Below are 20,670 nucleotides of genomic sequence, written 5' to 3'. Positions count from 1 at the left end.
TTTTCGAGAATTTTTTGATGCTTATTTTTGAGTTTTTTAACTTTGTTTTAACACGGGTGGTGAAGCGTTCGGAGTGGTTTGGGGGTGAAGTTGGCCTGGAAAGGGCTAATGGGGTTCCCAAGCGGCTGATGGGGTGGTTATTTAGAGGGAGGAGCTTAATGAGCGTTAATTTGGAGTCTGCTAACGAGAAGATGCTGGCTGAGGAATGAGTCTCTATGGGGGAGGCGGAAAGAACCGAGCGGTGCCGGAAATACCCGAGTGCGGCGGTGGGCGGGGCTGGGGAGCCGAAAAGTGACGGAAATTCCCGAGTGTGGCGGTGGGCGGGGCTGGGGAGCCGAAAAGTGACGGAAATTCCCGAGTGTGGCGGTGGGCGGGGCTGGGGAGCCGAAAAGTGACGGAAATTCCCGAGTGTGGCGGGGCGGGGCGGCGAAAGTGACGGAAATTCCCGAGTGGGCGGTGGGCGGGGCTGAGGGAGCCGAAAATTGACGGAAATTCCCGAGTGCGGCGGTGGGCGGGGCTGAGGGAGCCGAAAAGTGACGGAAACACCCGAGTTAAGCCGAGTGGCGCGCGGAAAGCGCCGAAAACATCCGATTGGCAAAGGAGGGAGCTGAAAAGCCGTAAAGAGAATTAACTGATCGCTCCGAACCCTTCCGAGCGGTGGCGGGAATTGCCCAACGAATTCTGGTGGAATTCCGAAAAAAATCCACCCCAAACCCCCCCCGGGGATTCCCCTCACGGCCTCGTCCGCCAGGGGGCGCCCCTCGCGCCTTTCCCGCCTTTTCTCCTCCCTCAGCGCTCACGCCCCGCCCCTTTTCCCGGCATGCCCTGCGCGCTATTTAAACGCCCGTGAGGGTGCGCGGCGGCCATTTTGTCCCAGCAGCGGTAGGAGGAGGTTGGTGACGGTTGCATTGGGGCTGAGCTTGAGGGGGGGATTTGGGTGGTTATCAAGGGGGTGCGGCGGCCTCCATAACCGCGTTCACTCTTCCCTGGCTCATGTGGAGCAGCCTGGAACCCTCCAGGCGCTGTTCCCCTCACGGTTCAGCCGCTGTGTCCCTCCCTGAGGGGTTCCGTGAGGGGGCCGCGCTTTCCGCAGGGGCTGCTCGGGGATGAGTCTCTCACAGACCTGTGCTGATGGCGCGGTGAAGAATTTCGAGTTCTCTGAGGGCTCGTCCTGCCCCGACCTGGGCGTTCGCCATGTCATATAATCATACTCTGTGACTCTAACGCATTTTTCTTTTGTTTTCTCCTTAGCGTTTTTGCTCGCGAAATGCTGCTTCTGCCTAAGGTGAGTCGTTTTAGGTTTAACAAGCTGGATTTGAGGGCAGCAGTGCTGCGGGGATGATCACCCTGAACTCTCTCTTGCTGATGGGTCAGTGGAGAAGCTTCTGGAATAATCTGAGTGGCACTCACCCGAGTGGGGGGTCCCGATCCCTTTGGGGGGTGTTTAAGAACCTCGTGGAATAAATCTGACCCACGTGGATGAGATTAAATCTTATTGTGGGGCATAAACCACACGTGGGAGTTCACATCCTTGTCCAGGGTTTTAAACCCTCGTGGAATTTAAATTTATAAAGTTTTTATAAAGACATTGTAAGATTTGTTAAAATTCTCATTTTAATATATTTTTTTTTCTTTGTTTTCAAGGCACGAGCCATGAGCGCTCGGGTGAGTCTGGGGGTTTGGGAAGGGATTTTGGGCTTTGAGGAGGAAATTTTGGGGTTTTTTTGGGGTCCCCCCTGCCGAGGATGAGGCGATACCGCCCCAGACTGAGCCCTGTGATTGATCGGTTCCCCCTGAGGCTCTGGGGGGGTCACAAATGACAATTTGTGGGGTTTCTGTGTAAATCTTGGGTTCTGGAGGAATTTTAGGGATTTTACAGGAATTTCAAGACTCTTAATTTCTTTTAAAATTCCATTTTCCAGCTCTCGGATTGTGGAATCCTCATCCGTGGGTTCCCCATTACCCCATCCTAGGTGAGCCCCTCCTTTTTTTTGGGTAAAAATGTGGAATTTTCTGCTCTCCCCGAGCCCCCCGAGGTGCCGATTTTGGGGTCCCCGCACGTTTGTGGCTGTTCTGTGAGGAGTGACAATGACAAGCATATGGCTGAGGGTCCCTGATGCCACGTGACCGCTGAGAGCAGCTATTAATTAACTAACTAATAGGAATTTATTGCTAACTAAATAATTAGTTAATAGGGATTTAATAAATAAACGTAATTAATTCATATTTTGCAGTGTTAGGGAGTGGGAGAAACCTCGGCCTATGTGAAGTGACCACAGTGCCCCCAAACAGGTCAGAGCCCCCCCAAACCCCCCCAGCCCAAAGCAATGATACTGGAGCCCTTCAATTACTTAATTAATTAAAACTTAATTAAAAAACACCATTAATTTATATTTTGCAGTGGGAAATGCCTCAACCCAGTGTGGCCTTCAGATGACCATGAAGTGACCACAGCGACCCCACCTCAGGTCAGAACCCCCCAAACCCCTCCCCCCAAATTTAAAGCAATGATTACACAGCCCCATAATTAACTAAATAATTAAGATTCGACTTAAACAATCACCAATAATTAATATTTTGCAGTGGGAGATGCCTCAGCCCGGGGTGACCCTCAGACCACCATGAAGTGACCCCAGTGCCCCCCCGAGGTCAGAGCCCCCCTAAACCCCCCCCCAAACGCCCCCAGCCCCCCCATTCCGAAGGGATGACACCCCCTGAGCTGGAGGATGAGTCCGATGGCAGCAGAGTTACCAAAGCCCTGATCGGATTTGGGGAGGGGGCTGCACCCCCCCCCGTGGGGGTCTGAGCCCCCCGACCCCTCCCTGAGCCCCCCAATTTCCTTCACAGCCACGGGACCCCCCCCCAATTTCCATCACAGCCCCGGGGGCTGCGGGGCCTGGTGAGTGCTGGGGGGTCCTGGGTGGGTTTGGGGTCCCTGAAATGGGATTTGGGGGTGCCAAGTTATGATTTGGGCTCCCAGGTTGTGATTTTGGGGTCTCAGGGTGGGATTTGGTGTTCCAGGTTGATATTTGGGGGTCTCAGGGTGGGATTTGGGGGTCCCAGGTTTAGATTTGTGGGGTTCCATGTTGAGCTTTGGGTTCCAGGTTGGTATTTGTGGTCCCATGCTGTGCTTGGGGTTCCCAGGTTGGTATTTTGGGGTCCCAGGGTGTGATTTTGGGGGTCCCATGCTGTGCTTTGGGCTCCCAGGCTGGTATTTGGGGTCCCAGGTTGTGCTTTGGGCTCCCAGGTTGGTATTTGGGGCTCCCAGGTTGATATTTGGGGGTCCCAGGTTGGTATTTGGAGGCCCCAGGGTGTGATTTTGGGGGTCCATGTTGATATTTGGGGCTCCCAGGTTGGTGTTTGGGTTCCCAGGGTGTGATTGTGGGGGTCCATGTTGATATTTGGGGTCCTATGCTGTGCTTTGGGCTCCCAGGTTGATATTTGGGGCTCCCAGGTTGGTATTTGGGTCCCAGGGTGTGATTTTGGGGGTCCCATGTTGATATTTGGGGTCCCAGGTTGATATTTGGGGATCCATGTTGATATTTGGGGTCCTATGCTGTGCTTTGGGCTCCCAGGTTGGTATTTGGAGGCCCCAGGGTGTGATTTTGGGGGTCCATGTTGATATTTGGGGGTCCCAGGTTGGTATTTGGGGTCCCAGGGTGTGATTTTGGGTCCCAGGTTGATATTTGGGGTCCCAGGTTGGATTTTGGGTCCCAGGTGTGATTTTGGGGGTCCATGTTGATATTTGGGGGTCCCAGGTTGGTATTTGGGGTCCCAGGGTGTGATTTTGGGTCCCAGGGTGTGATTTTGGGTCCCAGGTTGATATTTGGGGCTCCCAGGTTGATATTTGGGGTCCCAGGCCCCCCATGAGGAAAGCCCCACGCGTCTGACCCCCCCGGCGGGCCCAGGACCTGCGAAGGTGGAACCCCCTGGAGCCCCCGGCGGGGGAGGAGGCCGAGCGGTCCCAGAGGGGACGGTCTGAGGGGGCCTGGGGGGCTCGGGGGGGGCTCGGGGGGATTTCGGGGTGTCCAGGCTCACACTGACCCCCCCTCAATTGCACCACAGGGTTCTGCCCCCCCCGGGCCTGAACGGGGTGACCCCAACCCCCATCGGGGAATTTGGGGCGGTTTGGATCCAGTTCGTGAATTTGGGAAAAATTCAAGGTAAATTCTCATCCTGGGGGGGGTCCCTTGGGTGGGTTTTAACCCTGCTCATTAGGGTGACCCCCCCCCCAAGGATAACCTGGGTGGTTTTGTGGGGTGAATTTTTGGGTTTTGAGGTGGCTTTGGGTGGTTTTGTGGGGTGGGTTTTGGGATGAATTTGGGGGTTTTTGGGGTGGGTTTGGAGTGTTTTGGGGTGGATTTGGAGTGTTTTGGGGTGGGTTTGGGTGGGTTTGGGGTGAATATGGAGGATTTTGGGGTGAATTTTAGGGGTTTTGAGGTGGGTTTGGGTGGTTTTGGGGTAAATTTCGGGATTTTCGCCCCCCAGGGGTGATGACCCCATGAATCTCGTTCGGCTGAAGCCGCTGTTGACAACCCAGGGACTGACCCGGGGGGGCTTCTCCCCCTTTTTGGGGTCCCCAAAATCCCCCAAACCCCCCTAAACCCTCCCCTTGGTCTCCCCTCTTTTCAGGTGATTGACAGCTCTGAAACCAGGTATGCAAATGAGGGGTGTGGCCTAACTGATGACATCATCGATGATGTCATCCTCACTCCGAGCCCCCCAGTTTTGGTGATGATGTCACTAGCTCACTTTGACCCCCCTGAAAACACCCGAACACCTGAAAAATTGGGGTGGGGGTCCCTGGGGGGGTCCTGGCGAGGAGGGGACGCCCTAAAACCCCTCCCCCCCCTTTTGCTGTCCACAGGTGCTGCAGGTGAAGGGAAATTCAGGTGAGTCTGGGGGGGTTTGGGGTTTTTTGGGAGGGAGTTTTGGGGAGAAAAAATTAAAGGTTGGGGAAAGGATTATGGGGTTTCAGAGAAGGGATTTGGGGTTTTTTTGGGAGGGACTTTTGGGGCTTTGGAGAGAAAATATTGAGGGTTGGGAAAGGATTTTGGGGTTTAAAAATGGGGTTTTAGAGAGGGGATTTGGGGGGTTTTTGGGACGGGATTTTGGGGGTTTGGGGAAAGGATTTTGGGGTTTAAAAATGGAGTTTCAGAAAGGGGGTTTGAGGTTTTTTTGGAGGGAATTTTGGGGTTTTGGGGAGAAAAAATTAAAGGTTGGGGAAAGGATTTTGGGGTTTAAAAATGGGGTTTTAGAGAATAGATTTGGGGTTTTTTGGGAGGGAATTTTGGGCGTTTGGGGAAAGGATTTTGGGGTTTAAAGAGCAGGTTTTGGGGTGTTTTGAGGAGAGCATTTTGGGGTTTTTAAGAGGGTTTGGGGAGAAAATTTTGAGGATTTTGGGAAGGGGATTTTGGTGTTTTCTGAGAAGGGGATTTTTGGTTTTAAGGGGGGATTTTAATGGGAGCTTTGGGGAGGGTATTTGGGTTTGGGGAGGTGATTTTGGGGTCGGGGGTTTTTTTGGGGTCCCCCCTGCCGAGGATGAGGCGATACCGCCCCAGACTGAGCCCGGTGATTGATCGGTTCCCCCTGAGGCTCGGGGGGACCCTGGGGGGGGTTTGGGGGGTCCATGGGGGGTTGAGGCTTTCGGGGTCACAAATTAAAATTTGGGGTTTTTGTATGAGATTGGGGTCACAAATTAAAATTTGGGGTTTCTCTTGGAGAGATTTTTGAGGGTCTTTAAGGAGGTCGAAGACTCTTAACCACTGAATTTTTTTCTTCCAGCTCTTGAACCGTGAAAGTTTCATTAGTACAAATAAAAATTGCTATTTTTGTTAAAAACTTTGAATTGTGGTTATTTGGGGAGGGGGAAACACCGGGTGAGGGGATCAGGGGGATTCATGTGCACCTAAACCCCCCCGTGGCCCTGCCAGGGCAACAAAACCGAACCCAGGATCCCAAAATTCGGAATTTAAACCCAAAATTCAAACTTTAAACCCCAAATTCAAACTTTACACCCAAAATTTAAACTTTAAACCCAAAATTCAAACTCTAAACCCAAAATTCAAACTTTAAACCCAAAATTCAAACTTTAAACCCAAAATTCAAACTTCAAACCCAAATTTTAAACTTTAAACCCAAAATTGAAACTTTGAACCCATTTTTGGGAGGTTTGGATGATTTTGGGGGTTCCCAGCTCCCTCCTGTCCTCCCAAAATCCCCTGGGGAGGGAGGGGAGCCCCCCCAATGTTCCCCAAATCCACAGGGGCGGGGCTGCTGATATGCAAATAAACATCATTTGTATGCTAATCAAGCACGGCGTGGTCTGATTATTTAATAGGGGCGGTTATGCTAATGAGAGATGCGGCCGGGTTATAAAGTAAGGGGCGTGGCGAATGCAAATCAACCTGCTCGTTCGTCCAATCAGATCGCGCGTAAACGGCGGCGGGGCGGGGCTTTCAAGTGGTGGGCGGGTGCAAGGGGGTTGGGCTAATGGGCGGAGTTATGTAAATTTAGAGTGCGTAATAATGCAAATGAGCACAAACACGCCGCCAAGGGCATCATGGGAGCTGAAATTTGGGGAGAAATTCGGGATTTTTGGGGTCAGATCATGCGGGACGCGGGAGGAAAGTGCGGGATGGGATGGGGAGAATATTCCAGAAGGGTTCGGGAGCGGTCGCAGCGCGGCGCGGGGGCGGCCGTGAGGTGCGGGCGGGCCGGGCGGGGCCGGGCGCGGCGCTGGGGGGTTTGTCGGTATCGCTTCTCGGCCTTTTGGCTAAGATCAAGTGTAGTATCTGTTCTTATCAGTTTAATATCTGATACGTCCTCGATGAGAGGACTTTATATTAAACGGATTTTTGGGCTCGGGAGTTGGACCCGGAGCTTGCTCCCTCCGCTCCACGCATCGTCCCGGTATTGCAGTGCCTCCGGGAACGGTGCACCCCCACCACGGGGACCTGTGAATGGTGAACGATAGATCTGATACCGCTGTAAATCGTGATTATATCGCGATATCAGCCCCATGATCCCGGTATTGCAGTGCCTCCGGGAACGGTGCACCCTCACTGGGGACCTGTGAATGGTGAAAGACAGACCTGATACCGCTGTAAATCGGGATTATATCGCGATATCAGCCACATGATCCCGGTATTGCAGTGCCTCCGGGAACGGTGCACCCCCACCACGGGGACCTGTGAATGGTGAAAGATAGATCTGATACCGATGTAAACCGTGATTATATCGCGATATCAGCCACATGATCCCGGTATTGCAGTGCCTCCGGGAACGGTGCACCCCCACCACGGGGACCTGTGAATGGTGAAAGATAGATCTGATACCGATGTAAACCGTGATTATATCGCGATATCAGCCCCATGATCCCGGTATTGCAGTGCCTCCGGGAACGGTGCACCCCCACCACGGGGACCTGTGAATGGTGAAAGATAGATCTGATACCGATGTAAACCGTGATTATATCGCGATATCAGCCACATGATCCCGGTATTGCAGTGCCTCCGGGAACGGTGCACCCCCACCGGGGACCTATGAATGGTGAAAAACAGACCTGATACCGCTGTAAATCGTGATTATATCGCGATATCAGCCACATGATCCCGGTATTGCAGTGCCTCCGGGAACGGTGCACCCTCACTGGGGACCTGTGAATGGTGAAAGACAGACCTGATACCGCTGTAAATCGGGATTATATCGCGATATCAGCCACATGATCCCGGTATTGCAGTGCCTCCGGGAACGGTGCACCCCCACCACGGGGACCTGTGAATGGTGAAAGATAGATCTGATACCGATGTAAACCGTGATTATATCGCGATATCAGCCACATGATCCCGGTATTGCAGTGCCTCCGGGAACGGTGCACCCCCACCACGGGGACCTATGAATGGTGAAAAACAGACCTGATACCGCTGTAAATCGTGATTATATCGCGATATCAGCCACATGATCCCGGTATTGCAGTGCCTCCGGGAACGGTGCACCCCCACCGGGGACCTATGAATGGTGAAAAACAGACCTGATACCGCTGTAAATCGTGATTATATCGCGATATCAGCCACATGATCCCGGTATTGCAGTGCCTCCGGGAACGGTGCACCCCACCGGGGACCTATGAATGGTGAAAAACAGACCTGATACCGCTGTAAATCGTGATTATATCGCGATATCAGCCACATGATCCCGGTATTGCAGTGCCTCCGGGAACGGTGCACCCCACCGGGGACCTATGAATGGTGAAAAACAGACCTGATACCGCTGTAAATCGTGATTATATCGCGATATCAGCCACATGATCCCGGTATTGCAGTGCCTCCGGGAACGGTGCACCCCCAACCGGGGACCTATCAACAGTGACAATTAGAGCAAGATGTCCTCAGAGCTGGCTGAAAATCGTGATCTATCGGGATATCAGCAGCGTCCCCATCCCGGTACAACCTGGGCGGGACCGGTCCCCTCCGGTGTCCCCATCCCGGTTCCACCAGCACAGCCCGGGCGAAGAGGAGGGGGCGGAGCGAATGCAAATCCCACGCGCGCAGTTCAGCAATCACTTGCGAGCATAAAGTGAAGGGGCGGGGCGTCAGAGTGGGCGGGGACGCAGGCGCAGTTACGCAAATTAGGCACGGATACGCCGCCAAAGGCATCATGGGAGCGAAAATTTGGGGAGATTTTCGCGATTTTCGGGGTCCGTGCGTACAAAACGAGGGAAGAAAGTGCAGAGCGAGATGAGGAAAAGCTCCCAGAAGGGTTCGGGAGCGGCCGCAGCGCGGCGCGGGGGCGGCCGTGAGGTGCGGGCGGGCCGGGCGGGGCCGGGCGCGGCGCTGGGTGGGGGGGCCGGTATCGCTTCTCGGCCTTTTGGCTAAGATCAAGTGTAGTATCTGTTCTTATCAGTTTAATATCTGATACGTCCTCGATGAGAGGACTTTATATTAAACGGATTTTTGGGCTCGGGAGTTGGACCCGGAGCTTGCTCCCTCCGCTCCGCGCATCGTCCCGGTATTGCAGTGCCTCCGGGAACGGTGCACCCCCACCACGGGGACCTGTGAATGGTGAAAGATAGATCTGATGCCAATGTAAATCGTGATTATATCGCGATATCAGCCACATGATCCCGGTATTGCAGTGCCTCCGGGAACGGTGCACCCCAACCGGATGAACTGAAACGTGAAAAACAGATCAAAATATTCAATTATCGTGCTTATATCACGATATTAACTACACTGTCCCGGTATTGCGCCTCCGGGAACGGTGCACCCCGCTACGGGGACTTGTGAATGGTGAAAAATAGATTCAAAACACCCAAACCCGTGATTTATATCACGATATCAATCACATGGTCCTGGTATTGCAGCGCCTCAAAAAGAAATCCCTCCACAATCACCAAATTTCGCGTCTCTATCGCGACATTTGCGACTTTCTGCATCGCTGTCGCTCCCAGATTGTTCCTGGCGGCACCAAGGAAGGACCTCAGATGGTCAAAAATCGATCAGAACTGTGAAGAATCGCGATTATCGTGTTTATATTGCGATATTATCGTTTATATCGCGATATTATCGCGATCATATCGCGATAGCCACGCTGCTGTCGCTCGGCGTCGCTCCTGGAGCCTCCTCCTTCTGCTCCGCCCATCATCCCAATTTAATTAGTCAGTCCAAATTAATTAATCACCCCAATTAATTAACCAAAACCCAGGTTAAATGAATTGATAATTAATAATTATCGTCGCTCTATCGCGATTTGGTGATGTCATCGTTGTCCCTTCAAAAATCAGGCAGAGACCCCTCCCCAAATTTGGGGGTAATTCTGCTAATTACTGAGGTACTAATTAACAAAATTACTTAGCCCCTGGGGGCGGGGCTAAACCCCTCGAGGGGCGGAGCTAAAGATTTAAAGGGGCCACCCCCCAAAAATCCCTTTGTGCTCTCCCCACCCACCCATCACCCCCAGCCCCAATTTCCCATAAAATTCCCATTTTTTCTCCAAAAACCCCAAAATTCCGTTTATTTCCCTCATTTTGGACGTTATATACAGCGGGGGAGGGGGCCTGGGGGGGTTTTGGGGGGGTCCTGGGACCCCTCAAAGCCCCAAAATTTTCCTTTTTTTGCCCTTTTTGGGGGTGGCGACGGACTCCAGCGCGTCCCACAGCTCGTCCTCCTCCTCGTCCTTCACCCCTTTTTGGGGAGGGGGCTCCTCCTGGGCCTGGGGGAATAATGGGGGAGTTACAGGGGTGGGGGGCACCCCCAGAGCCCCCAAACCCAATTTGGGGTGGGGGTCTCACCTCCCAGTCCAGGTGCGTGTTCAGCAGGAGGCAGGTGAGGCGCGACTTGAGGTACACCTGGGGGGACAGGGGCGGTTTGGGGGGGTCCTGGGGGGATTCTGGGGGGGTTTGGGATTTTTTTGGGGGGCAATTTGGGTCAATTTCAGCAATTTGGGGAGGTCCTGAGGGGTTTCGGGGGGGGGGGTCTCAAGGTTTTGGGGTTTTCTAAGGGGGATCTGGGGGGGTCCCAAGGGTTCCCAGAAGGATTTGGGGTGGTTTGGGAGGATTTTGGGGTGTCCAGGGTTTTTGGGGTGATTTTGAGGGGTCCCGGGGTTTTTGGGGTGGTTTGGGGTGGATTTTGGGGTGTCCAGGGTTTTTGGGGACGACTCAGGGGAGTCTCTGGAAATCCCAGATGTTTTTGGGGTGATTTTGGGATAATTTTGGGGTGTCCTGGGGTTTTTGGGGTGGTTTGAGGTGGATTTTGGGGTGGTTCTGGGGTGTCCCAGGGTTTTGAGGTGGATTCGGGATGATTTTCGGGGTTCCCAGAGTTTTGGGGTGGTTTTGGGACGATTATGGTTGATTTTGGGATGATTTAGGGATGTCCCAGGTTTTCTTGGATGATTTTGGGGTGCCCCAGGGGTTTTTGGGGTGGATTTTGGGGGTGTCCCAGGGGGTTTTCTGGGTGGATTTTCGGGGTGTCCAGAGGGGATTTTGGGTGGATTTTGGGGTTATTTTGGGGGTGTCCCAGGGGGGTTTTTTGGGGTTATTTTGGGGGTGTCCCAGGGCGTTTTTGGGGTCCCACCTTGTGGCACAGCCGCCCGTCCAGCCGGTGCAGGCGCAGGAAGCGATCGAGGCCCACGGAGGCCACGAGGGGCAGGCGGGGGTGGCACTGCAGCCCCCGGACCCCCCCCGCGAACCCCTTCAGTGCCCGCAGCACCCGCCCTGGGGGGCACAGGCCGTCAGGACCCCCCCAAACTCCAACAGGAGCCCCAAAATCCCCCCCAAATCCCCCAGGACCCCCCCAAAATCCCCCTGGGACCCCCCAGACCCCCCAGCACCCCCCCAAAACCTCCCAGGACCCCCAAACCCCCCGGGACCCCCCCTCACCTTTGCGCAGGTCGATCACGGCCACGTCCCCCCGGGCGCTGCCCACGACCACCGAGCTGGGGGAGAGGGAATGGGGCTGGGGGGGCGGCAGTGAGACCCCCCGGGCACCCCAAATTCATCCCAAGTACCCCAAACCCCCCCAAGGTCACTTTGGGGCTTTTCAGAGCCATCCAGGACCCCCCGAAGCCTCCCCAGGACCCCCAAAACTGCCCCCAAATTCCTTCAGAATCCCCCAAACCCACCCAGAACCCCCCCTAGGACCTCTAAAAATTGCCCTAAATCCCCCCAAAATCCCCTCAGGACCTCCCGGAATGCTCCAAAATCCCCTCAGGATCCCCCAAAACCTCCCCAGGACCCCCTAAAATCCCCCCAAGACCCCCCTAAGTCTCCTCAGGACTCCCAAAATCCCCCCAGACCACTCCAAGACTCCCTAAAATCCTCTCAGGATCCCCCAAAACCTCCCCAGGACCCCCTAAAATCCCCCTAAGTCCCCCCAGGACCCCCCAAAACCCCCCAAACCCCTCCCAGGACCCCCCAAAATCGCCCCAAGCCCCCCCAGCACTGACATGTTCCCCTCGGGCAGCGCCAGCGCCGTCAGCGGCGCCTCCCCGTAGGCGGCATCGAGCACCGGGCGGCGCCGGGGGCACGCGGGGTCGTAGAGACGCACCTGGCACGGGGGGGGGCACAGCAGGTGACCCCAAATGACCCCAATGCCCCCCCAGGTGTGCCCCCCGTGCCCTCACCTGGCCGTGCCCAGTGCAGGCGACCCCAGGTGACCCCAGGTGACCCCAGGTGACCTCACCTGGCCGTGCCCCGTGCAGGTGACCCCAGGTGACCCCAAATGACCCCAGGTGACCTCACCTGGCCGTGCCCCGTGCAGGTGACCCCCGATGACCCCAGGTGACCCCAAATGACCCCAGGTGACCTCACCTGGCCGTGCCCCGTGCAGGCGACCCCCGATGACCCCAGGTGACCCCAGGTGACCCCAGGTGACCTCACCTGGCCGTGCCCCGTGCAGGTGACGATTCTCTGCGACCCCGGCAGGAACTGCAGGTCCCGGTCCCAGACGGGCACGCGCAGATCCAGCCAATCGTTCCTCACCTGGGACATTCGGGGACAATTTGGGGATGTTTGGGATATTTTGGGGGGTTTTTTAGTTGTTTTCGGGGTTGGTTTTTAAGTATTTTCGGAATAATTTTGAGATATTTTTAGGACATTTTGGGCTATTTTTTTGGGCATTTCTAATGTCGTGATTTGGGGTTGGTTTGGGGTATTTTCGGGGTTGGTTTTGGGGTTGATTTTTAGGTGGTTTAGGGGCGTTTTTAGGGATGTTTCCGAGGTTGTAATTCGGTATTTTTTTAGGTGTATTTTGGGGCATTCCTGCAGCTGTTTTTGGGATGTTTGTGCAGATTTTTTTGGGGTATTTTGGGTGCCACTCGTGCCCCTAGCCTGACACATGTGGTCTGGGATATTTTTGGGATATTTTTTGGTATTTTCGAGGTACTTTGGGCTATTTTTCGAGTTGTTTTGGGGGTTGCTTTTTGGATATTTTTTAGATCTTTTTGGGATATTTTCAGGGTGCTTACGAAGTATTTTTGGAGCCACTTTTGGGTACTTCTGAAAGTACTTTTGGGGTTTTTTAGAGTGTTTTTGGGGTACTTTTGGGGTGATTTTGAGGGATTTTCGAGGTGGTTTTGGGGTATTTTTTGGGTTGTTTTTGGGGTATTTCTGGGTTGGTTTGGGGTATTTTTGGGGTTTGTTTTTGGGTATTTTTGGGGTTTGTTTTTGGGTATTTCTGGGGGTATTTTTTTGTTTTTGGGTATTTCTGGGGGTTTCCAGGGTGCCACTCACGTTCTTGGCCCGGAACAGGGGCTCCTGGGGCCGCTGCAGGTCCCACACCTTGAGCGCGTTCTCCTTGCCCCCCGTGCCCACCACGTGAGGCCTCGCAGGGTCCTGGCGCATCCGGCACAGCCCCGGCCCCGCCTGCAGCTCCTGCAGGGGCTGGCGCACCCCAAAACCCCCCCAAAAAATCCCGCAAATCCTGCTCAAAATCCTCATAAAAAACCCCCCAAAAATCCACCCAAATTCTGCTTAAAATCCTCATTAAAAACTCCCAAAAATCCACCCCAAAATCCCCCAAAATCTGCCCAAAATCCCCAATTCTGGCACAGCCCCGGCCCCGCCTGCAGCTCCTGCAGGGGCTGGAAATGGGGAGGGGTCACCCCAAATCCCTCCCCCAGAGACACCCCCAGACCCAAAAATCCCCCTAAACCCTCCTAAAACCCCCCCAAACCCACGGAAAATCCCCAATTCTGGCACTTTCTGCCCCACCCGCAGATCCCAAAAGGGGCTGGGATTGGGGAGGGGTCTGGGGGTGACCCCAAAACCCCCGAGCCCCCGAGCCCCCCCGAGCCCCCCACTCACCTCCTCGGCCTCCTGCTCCCCCCAGACCCGAACCAGCCCCGACTCCACCGCGGTGACCACGGAGCTGGGGGGGGCGGGGGGGGTCAGGGGGGGCTTGGGGACCCCCCCGAGCGCCTCTGACCCATCCCCCACCCCTCAAGACCCCTCCCAACCCCCCCAAACCCCTCGGAAACCAACCCAGGACCCCCCAAACCCCCCCCAGCACCCAAAGACCCTTCAGGGACCCCCTGGAAGCCCCCAGACCCCTCCAGGACCCACCCAGACCCTTCCGGGGCCCCCCAAGACCCCTCAGAAACCCCCCCCCTCAAAAACCCTTCAGGGACCCCAGGACCCTCCGAGACCCCCCTTTACCTGCTGAGCATCCTCAGGACCCCCAGGACCCCCCAGACCCCTCCCCACTCCCCAGGACCCCCCCCCCCCCGGTACCTGCCGAGCACCCCGAGGCCGCAGAAGGCGCCGCCCCCCCCCGGGCAGCGCCTCCCCCGGTGAATTTTCCTGTCTCGGTGCTGAAAACGCTCAGGGATCGATCCAGGGCTCCCACCAGCACCTGGGGGGGGGCACGGGGGGGTTCAGGACACCCCGAACCCCCCGGGACCCCCCCCCCCCCCACTCACCTGGCTCTGGGCGGGGTCCCCCAGGTGAGCACCGAGACCCCCCGGGCCCGGCTCAGCCCCTCCCCCCCCGCGTGGTTCGAGGCCTCTCGGCGCTGCAGGTTCACCCCTGGGGGGGGAGGGGAAAGTCAGGAACCCCCCGGGACCCCCCTGAACCGCCCCAATCCCCGCCGGGACCCCCCCAGGACCCCCAAACCCCCGGGGCCCTCCCAGACACCTCCGGGACCCCCCAAAGGCCCCTCCCGGACCCCGGAACTCCCTCAGAACTGCCCCGGATCCCACCTAAGGACCCGCCCCGACCCCCCCCAGACCCCCCAGGACCCCCCCAGGGCCCCCCAGACCCCCCAGGACCCCCCAGGACCCCCCCCAGACCCCCCAGGACCCCTCCCCACCTTTGAGGGCCCCGGTCTCGGCCCCCACCCAAACGTGACACAACCGCGTGGGCGCCGCCATCTTGGGAGTCCTCCCGACCCTTCCGGCGCGGGAACCGCGAGCGCGGCCGAAACGTTCCGGGTAGAAAAGTTCCGGGAGCTCCCGGCATCCCCCGTGCGCGTCTTCATTTGCATAACCCCTCCTCCCTCACGCGCGGGCTCCCGGAAGGCTCTACGCTGGGTTTATTTGCATAACCCCGCCCCTCGTGGGCGTGGCCGGGCCCCGCCATGGCGGAGCGGGAGGAGCGGCGCTTCGTGGAGCTGCCGCGGGACTCGGTGCGGCTCATGGCCGAGAGCGCCGGCGTGGAGCTCAGCGACGAGGTGGCGGCGCTGCTGGCCGAGGATGTGTGCTACCGGCTGCGGGAGGCCACGCAGGTACCGGGGATACCGGGGGGGCCGGGGGGTTAGCGGGGTTACCGGAGATACCGGGGGGTATCGGGGATTTCCGCGGTTACCGGAGATACCGAGGGGTATCGGGGATACCCTCGGGCAGTCCCGGCCCCGCTCCCGGTGATGCTCCCGCTCCCGCCCAGCGGCCCCGGTGCCGTCCCGGGCGCGGTTCCCCGGTGCTGAAGCCAGCACCGATCCCGGTGTCGCTCTCGATGAGGATCCCGTTCCCGATCCCGTTCCCATTTCCCCTGTTCCCGTTCCCGGTGCTGATCCTGTTCCCGTTTTCCCCATTCCCATTTCCGCGTTTCCCAGTTTCCCCTTCCCGTTTCCATTCCCGTTCCCGTTCCCATTTCCCCGTCCCCATTCCCGTTGTCCCCGTTGTTCTCGTTCCCATCCCCATTCCCAATTCCTCATTTCCCATTTTTTCCCATTTTTTCTCCCATTTTGTCCCCGTTGCTCCCAGAACAGCTCTCAGTTCCTGAAGCACACTCGGCGCCGCCGCCTCACCGTGGAGGATTTCAACCGAGCTCTGCGCTGGAGCAACGTCGAGGTGGGGACAGAGGGGACACTGGGGACACTGGGGACACCGGTGACGTGCCCAGTCCTTGCAGTGTCCCCAAATCCCCAGGCGTCCCCAATGTTCTCGCTGTCCCCAATGTCCTGGAGTGTCCCCAGTGCCCCAAATGTCCCCAGTGTCCTCCAACATCTCTGATATCCCAAATGTCCCCAAGGCTGTTCCTCACGCCCTCAGGCTGTGGGTGGCTGCAGCGCCCAGAACTCTGTCCCTCAGTGTCCCTCAGTGTCCCCAGTGTCCCCAGTGACATCCCCAATGTCCCCAATGATGTCCCCAGTGAGTCCCCAGTGATATCCCCAATGAGTCCCCAGTGATGTCCCCAGTGATGTCCCCAACGTCCCCAATGATGTCCCCAGTGATGTCCCCAATGATGTCCCCAATGTCCCCTCTGTCCCCAGGCCGTCTGTGGCTGCGGCTCGCAGGACTCGCTCCCGTTCCGGCCCCTCCGGGACTCGGATTTGTTTTTCCCCGAGGATCGGGAGGTGAATCTGCTGGAGCTGGCGCTGGCCACCAACATCCCCAAGGGCTGCGCCGAGACTGCTGTGAGAGGTGCGCCCCAAAATATCCCCAAATATTCCCTGGGAACCCAAAACCTCCCCTGGGAACCCCAAAATATCCCTGAGAGCCCCCCAAGGGCTGTGCTGAGATTTCTGCGAGAGGTGCACCCCAAAAATGTCCTGGGAACCCCAAAATGTTCTCTGGGAACCCCAAAATCTCAGCCCCTCCCCCCGTCCTGCAGTGCACGTGTCCTACCTGGATGGCAAAGGGAACCTGGAGCCGCAGGGAGCAGGTCAGGAACGACCCCCCCGAGACCCCCCAAGAACCCCTGGGACACCCCCAGACCCCTTGGGACCCCCAAAACCTTCAGGACCTCCCTGGGGCCCCTCCAGGCCTCATCCTGGGACCCCCGCAGGGACCCCCAAAACCTCCCAGACCCCCTCAAAAACCCTCTGGGATCCCCCCCAGACCTCCAGGACCCCCTGAAATCCCCCAGACCCCTTTCCTCATGCTCCCGAGACCCCCAGACCCCCCCAAGAGACCTCAGGACACCCCAAATCCCCCAAACTCCTCCCCAACCCTCTCAGGACCCCTTTTCTCCTCATCCCGAGCCCACTGAGACCCCCTGAAATCCCCCAGATCTCCCCCTGCCCTTCATCCCGAGACCCCCCAGGACCCCCTGAAATGCCCCGGCCCCCTCCCGAGCGGGGGTCTCACCCTGGGGGTGCCCCCTGCCCCGCCCTGGCAGTGCCCAGCGCCGTCTCCTCGCTCAGCGATGATCTGCTCAAGTACTACCAGCACGTCACCCGCGCCGTGCTGGGCGACGACCCCCAGCTCATGAAGGTGGGTTTGGGGGGGGGGGCTGGGGGTCTCAGGGGGTTCCCCCAGGCCGGGCTGACCCTCCCTGAACCCCCCCCAGGTGGCTCTGCAGGATCTCCAGAGCAACCCCAAGATCGCGGCGCTGCTGCCCTACTTCGTCTATGTGGTCAGTGGGGTGAGTTTGGGGGGTCCTGGGGGGCTTTGGGGGGATTTGGCGGGGTTTGGGGTGAGTTTGGGGGGTCCTGGGGGGCTTTGGGGGGATTTGGCGGGGTTTGGGGTGAGTTTGGGGGGTCCTGGGGGGCTTTGGGGGGATTTGGCGGGGTTTGGGGTGAGTTTGGGGGGTCCTGGGGGGCTTTGGGAGGTCTTGACGGGGTTTGGGGTGAGCATGGAGTTCCTAGGGGGAGGTTTGGAGTGAGTTTGGGGGTCCTGAGGGGTTCTGGGGTGAGTTTTGGGCATCTTGGGGGGATCCTGGGGTGAGTTTGGGGGGACCCTGAAGGTCCCCAAGGGATTTGGGGTGTCCCAAAGGGATCTGGGGTGAATTTGGGGGTTCCTGGAGGGTCTCCAGGAAGTCTGGGGTGAGTTTTGGGGGATCCTGGTGATCTCCAGAGGCTGCTGAAGGTTTCTGGGCTGAGCTGAGCTGTCCCAAACTGTCCCCGGAGCCTCCCCAAGCTCTCCCTGCCACCTTCCCTCACCTGTGCCAGGTGAAATCCGTGAGCCACGACCTGGAGCAGCTGAGCCGGCTGCTGCAGCTGGCGCGGAGCCTCCTGCAGAACCCGTTCCTGTGCCTGGGCTCCTACGTGGGCAGCCTGATGGGCTCGGTGCTCTACTGCGTGCTGGAGCCGCTGGCCGCCTCCATCAACCCCCTGAACGACCACTGGACCCTGCGCGACTACGCCGCGCTGCTGCTGGGCCGCATCTTCTGGTGGGCACGGGGGGCTTGGGGGGTCCCGGGGGGCCCTGGGGGTCTCACGAGGGGTCGGGGCCCGCAGGGGTTCCGGGAGGAGGGGAGGGATGAGAATGGTAGCTCGGTGTTTGTAATGGAATATAAATCACAAAAGGAAAAATCCCCCTTGCGGTGGTTGGTTATTTTGTGGTTTGTATCAGATTGAAAGGGAATTGTGTGGTGGGATTATGCTAAAAGAGGGGATAAAAAAGAGTTCATCAGAAGGGAAGGAAAAGGGAAAAGGAAGGGAAGGGAAGGAAAAGGGAAAAGGGAAAAGGAAGGGAAGGGAAGGGAAAAGGGAAAAGGAAGGGAAGGGAAGGGAAGGGAAAAGAAAGGGGAAAGGAAAAGGGAAGGAAAGGAGAAAAGAAAATGGGAAAGGAGAAAAAAGGGAAGGAAAAGGAAAAAAGAAAAAGGAAAGGGAAGGGAAAGAGAAAGGAAAACGGAAAGAGAAGGAAAAAGAAAGAAAAAGGAAAGAAAAAAGGAAAGAAAGAAAAGAGAAGAAAAGAGAAAAGAAAAAAGAAAAGAAAAGAAAAATAAAATCTTGTGGCTGCTCAGAGTCCCAACCCAGCTGGACTGCGATTGGCCGTTAATTAAAACCAGCCACACGAGGCCAATCGCGGATTCACCGGCTGCATCCCACAGCCCCACACAATTTTTGGCGTTTTCCTTTCCTCGGAGGCTTCTCAGCCTCTCGGGACAAACAAATCCCGGCAAAGGGATTTCCCAGTTGTTGTGTGAGTGCCAGCTGAGCGCGCGCTGTGCCCGCAGGAGCCACGGGGAGCTGGTCAGGGGCCTCTACCAGCAGATCCTGCTCTCGCTCCAGAAGGTTCTGGCCGATCCCGTGCGGCCGCTCTGCTCCCACTACGGCGCCGTGGTGGGGCTGCACGCGCTGGGCTGGAAGGTTTGGGGGGCTATGGGGGGTTTGGGGGGTCCTGAGGAGGTTTGGGGGGTTCTGAGGGGGTTTGGGGGGGTCCCAAGGGGTTTTAGGAGGGTTATGGGGGGCTTGAGGGGGCTACGGGGGGTTTGGGGGGTCCCGAGGGGGTTTTGAGGGGTCCTGAGGGGGTTTGGGGGGGTCCTGAGGGGGTTTGGGGGGTCTAAAGGTGATTTAGGGGAGTTCCAGGGGGTTTGGGGGTTCCATGGGGTGCTCAGGGGGGTTCCATGGAAGGGTTTGGGGGTTCAGGGGGGGTTCCCAGCCCGTGTCCCCCCCGTTTCCCAGGCGGTGGAGCGGGTGCTGTACCCCCACCTCCCCACGTACTGGCCCAACCTCCAGGCCGTGCTGGACGATTACTCCGTGTCCAACGCCCAGGTCAAGGCTGACGGCCACAAAGTCTACGGCGCCATCCTGGTGAGGCCCGGGGGGGTCCCTCAGCCCTAAACCCCCTTAGCTCCCCCTGACCCCCCCGTGTCCCCCCAGGTCGCCGTGGAGCGGCTGCTCAAGGCCAAGGCTCAGCAAGCCCCGGGATTTGGGGGTCCCGAGGGGTCCCCCCGGCACAGCCCCCCCGGCCAGGACCCCTCCCCCGAGCTGGGCTTGGGCCGCCCGCTGATACCGGGGGGAAGCGGCACCGCTGCTTCCTCCTCCTCCTCCTCCTCCTCGCCGCCGCCGCCGTCGCTGCGGGACATGTACCGCGAGCTCTACGACTTTTTCGGCGACAGCCTCGCCGTTCGATTCGGTACCGGCGCCCCCGCCGACCCCCCGAGCCCCCCGGGAACGAGCGAGGGCGCTCGCAAAGAGCCCCCGGCCGAAGGAGCCGCCCGCAAAATGCCCCAGCTGACCAACGCCACGGTGAGCCCGAGGGACGAGGAGCCGCCGCCGCCGCGCCGAGCGGCCCCCGCTGCACCGGAGCCCCGGGCCCCCGCCCGGCCCCGCGGGACCCCCCGCACCCCCTCCGGCCACCGGCCCGGCGCTTCGGGACGTGTTCCAGAAATGCCGCTCGCCCCGGGGCCCTCCCCGCTTCAACTTCGTGATCGCGGGGCGCCAGACCGGCGGCGCTGCCCCGGCCGCAGGTTCCAGACGAGCTTCCCGCAGCCGCCCGGGGCCGCGCTCGGCTCCCGCTACGCGCAGCGGCTGCCGATGATCGGGAGAACCGCGCGGGCCCCGCGGAGGTGGCCCCGAGCCGAGTACTCGCTGCTGCTGCTGCTCTGAGCCGGGGGCGGGCGCTGGAAATGGGGCGGGGGGCGGTTAATAGAGAGCGGGAGTGGTCAGTAAAGGGGGCGGGGGGCGCTGAGTGGTCAATAAAGGGGTGTCGGGGGCAGTGAGTGGCGTGGAGTGGTCACTAAAGGGTGTCCAGTGGTCAGCAGAGGGTTTGCTGGTCAGTGAGTGGTGTGGGGTGGGCATTAAAGGGGGGGAGCGGTGCTCAGCGGAGGTTGTGGTGGTCAGTGGATGGCGTGGAGTGGTCAGTGAGGGGCAGTGAGTGGTCATTAAAGGGTGTCCAGTAGTCAGTGGAGAGAGTTTGGTGGTCAGTGCCTGGTGTGGGGTCAGTAAATGGCTCCAGTGGTCAGTCAGGGGTGTTGAGCGGTCAATGATGGGGTCAGGGGGTCAACAATTGACTCCAGTGGTCAGCAGGGAGTGGTCAGTGCCTGGTGTGGGGTCATTAAGCAGCTCC

At 58.1% G+C, this 20,670-nt stretch overlaps 3 protein-coding genes and 5 non-coding genes across 8 annotated transcripts in view; 7 read left to right on the top strand and 1 right to left on the bottom strand.

Annotated features, from left to right (window-relative positions):
• The window catches only part of FAU (FAU ubiquitin like and ribosomal protein S30 fusion), a 581,541-nt gene that overhangs the window by 1,317 nt on the left and 559,554 nt on the right, over positions 1-20,670 (top strand). The window lies entirely within an intron of this gene.
• Positions 1,331-1,404, top strand: LOC115916319. Its single transcript, XR_004061585.1, has one exon. It is a non-coding gene; the product is annotated as a small nucleolar RNA SNORD26 (small nucleolar RNA).
• LOC115916320 lies at positions 1,736-1,803 on the top strand. The gene has a single exon (XR_004061586.1). It is a non-coding gene; the product is annotated as a small nucleolar RNA SNORD31 (small nucleolar RNA).
• On the top strand, positions 5,532-5,599 carry LOC115916321. The gene has a single exon (XR_004061587.1). It is a non-coding gene; the product is annotated as a small nucleolar RNA SNORD31 (small nucleolar RNA).
• LOC115916318 lies at positions 6,756-6,946 on the top strand. The gene has a single exon (XR_004061584.1). It is a non-coding gene; the product is annotated as a U2 spliceosomal RNA (small nuclear RNA).
• On the top strand, positions 8,853-9,043 carry LOC115916327. Its single transcript, XR_004061592.1, has one exon. It is a non-coding gene; the product is annotated as a U2 spliceosomal RNA (small nuclear RNA).
• WDR74 (WD repeat domain 74) lies at positions 10,013-15,220 on the bottom strand. The gene is given in 11 exon segments (XM_030969980.1): positions 10,013-10,212; positions 10,292-10,348; positions 11,073-11,212; positions 11,378-11,433; positions 11,944-12,044; positions 12,377-12,478; positions 13,229-13,378; positions 13,802-13,865; positions 14,228-14,282; positions 14,285-14,521; positions 14,805-15,220. Coding segments are annotated over 11 exon segments (1,146 nt in total). The 5' UTR covers positions 14,866-15,220; the 3' UTR covers positions 10,013-10,089.
• Positions 15,052-20,255, top strand: TAF6L (TATA-box binding protein associated factor 6 like). Its single transcript, XM_030969958.1, is given in 12 exon segments — positions 15,052-15,218; positions 15,697-15,783; positions 16,206-16,356; positions 16,547-16,597; positions 17,054-17,148; positions 17,225-17,299; positions 17,826-18,046; positions 18,836-18,968; positions 19,284-19,412; positions 19,482-19,951; positions 19,953-20,050; positions 20,053-20,255. Coding segments are annotated over 12 exon segments (1,815 nt in total). The 5' UTR covers positions 15,052-15,071; the 3' UTR covers positions 20,211-20,255.

This window comes from Camarhynchus parvulus, unplaced genomic scaffold (genome assembly GCF_901933205.1).
Source record: "Camarhynchus parvulus unplaced genomic scaffold, STF_HiC, whole genome shotgun sequence".
NCBI classification, from domain to species: domain Eukaryota; kingdom Metazoa; phylum Chordata; class Aves; order Passeriformes; family Thraupidae; genus Camarhynchus; species Camarhynchus parvulus.
This window is presented reverse-complemented; position numbering and strand designations above follow the sequence as displayed.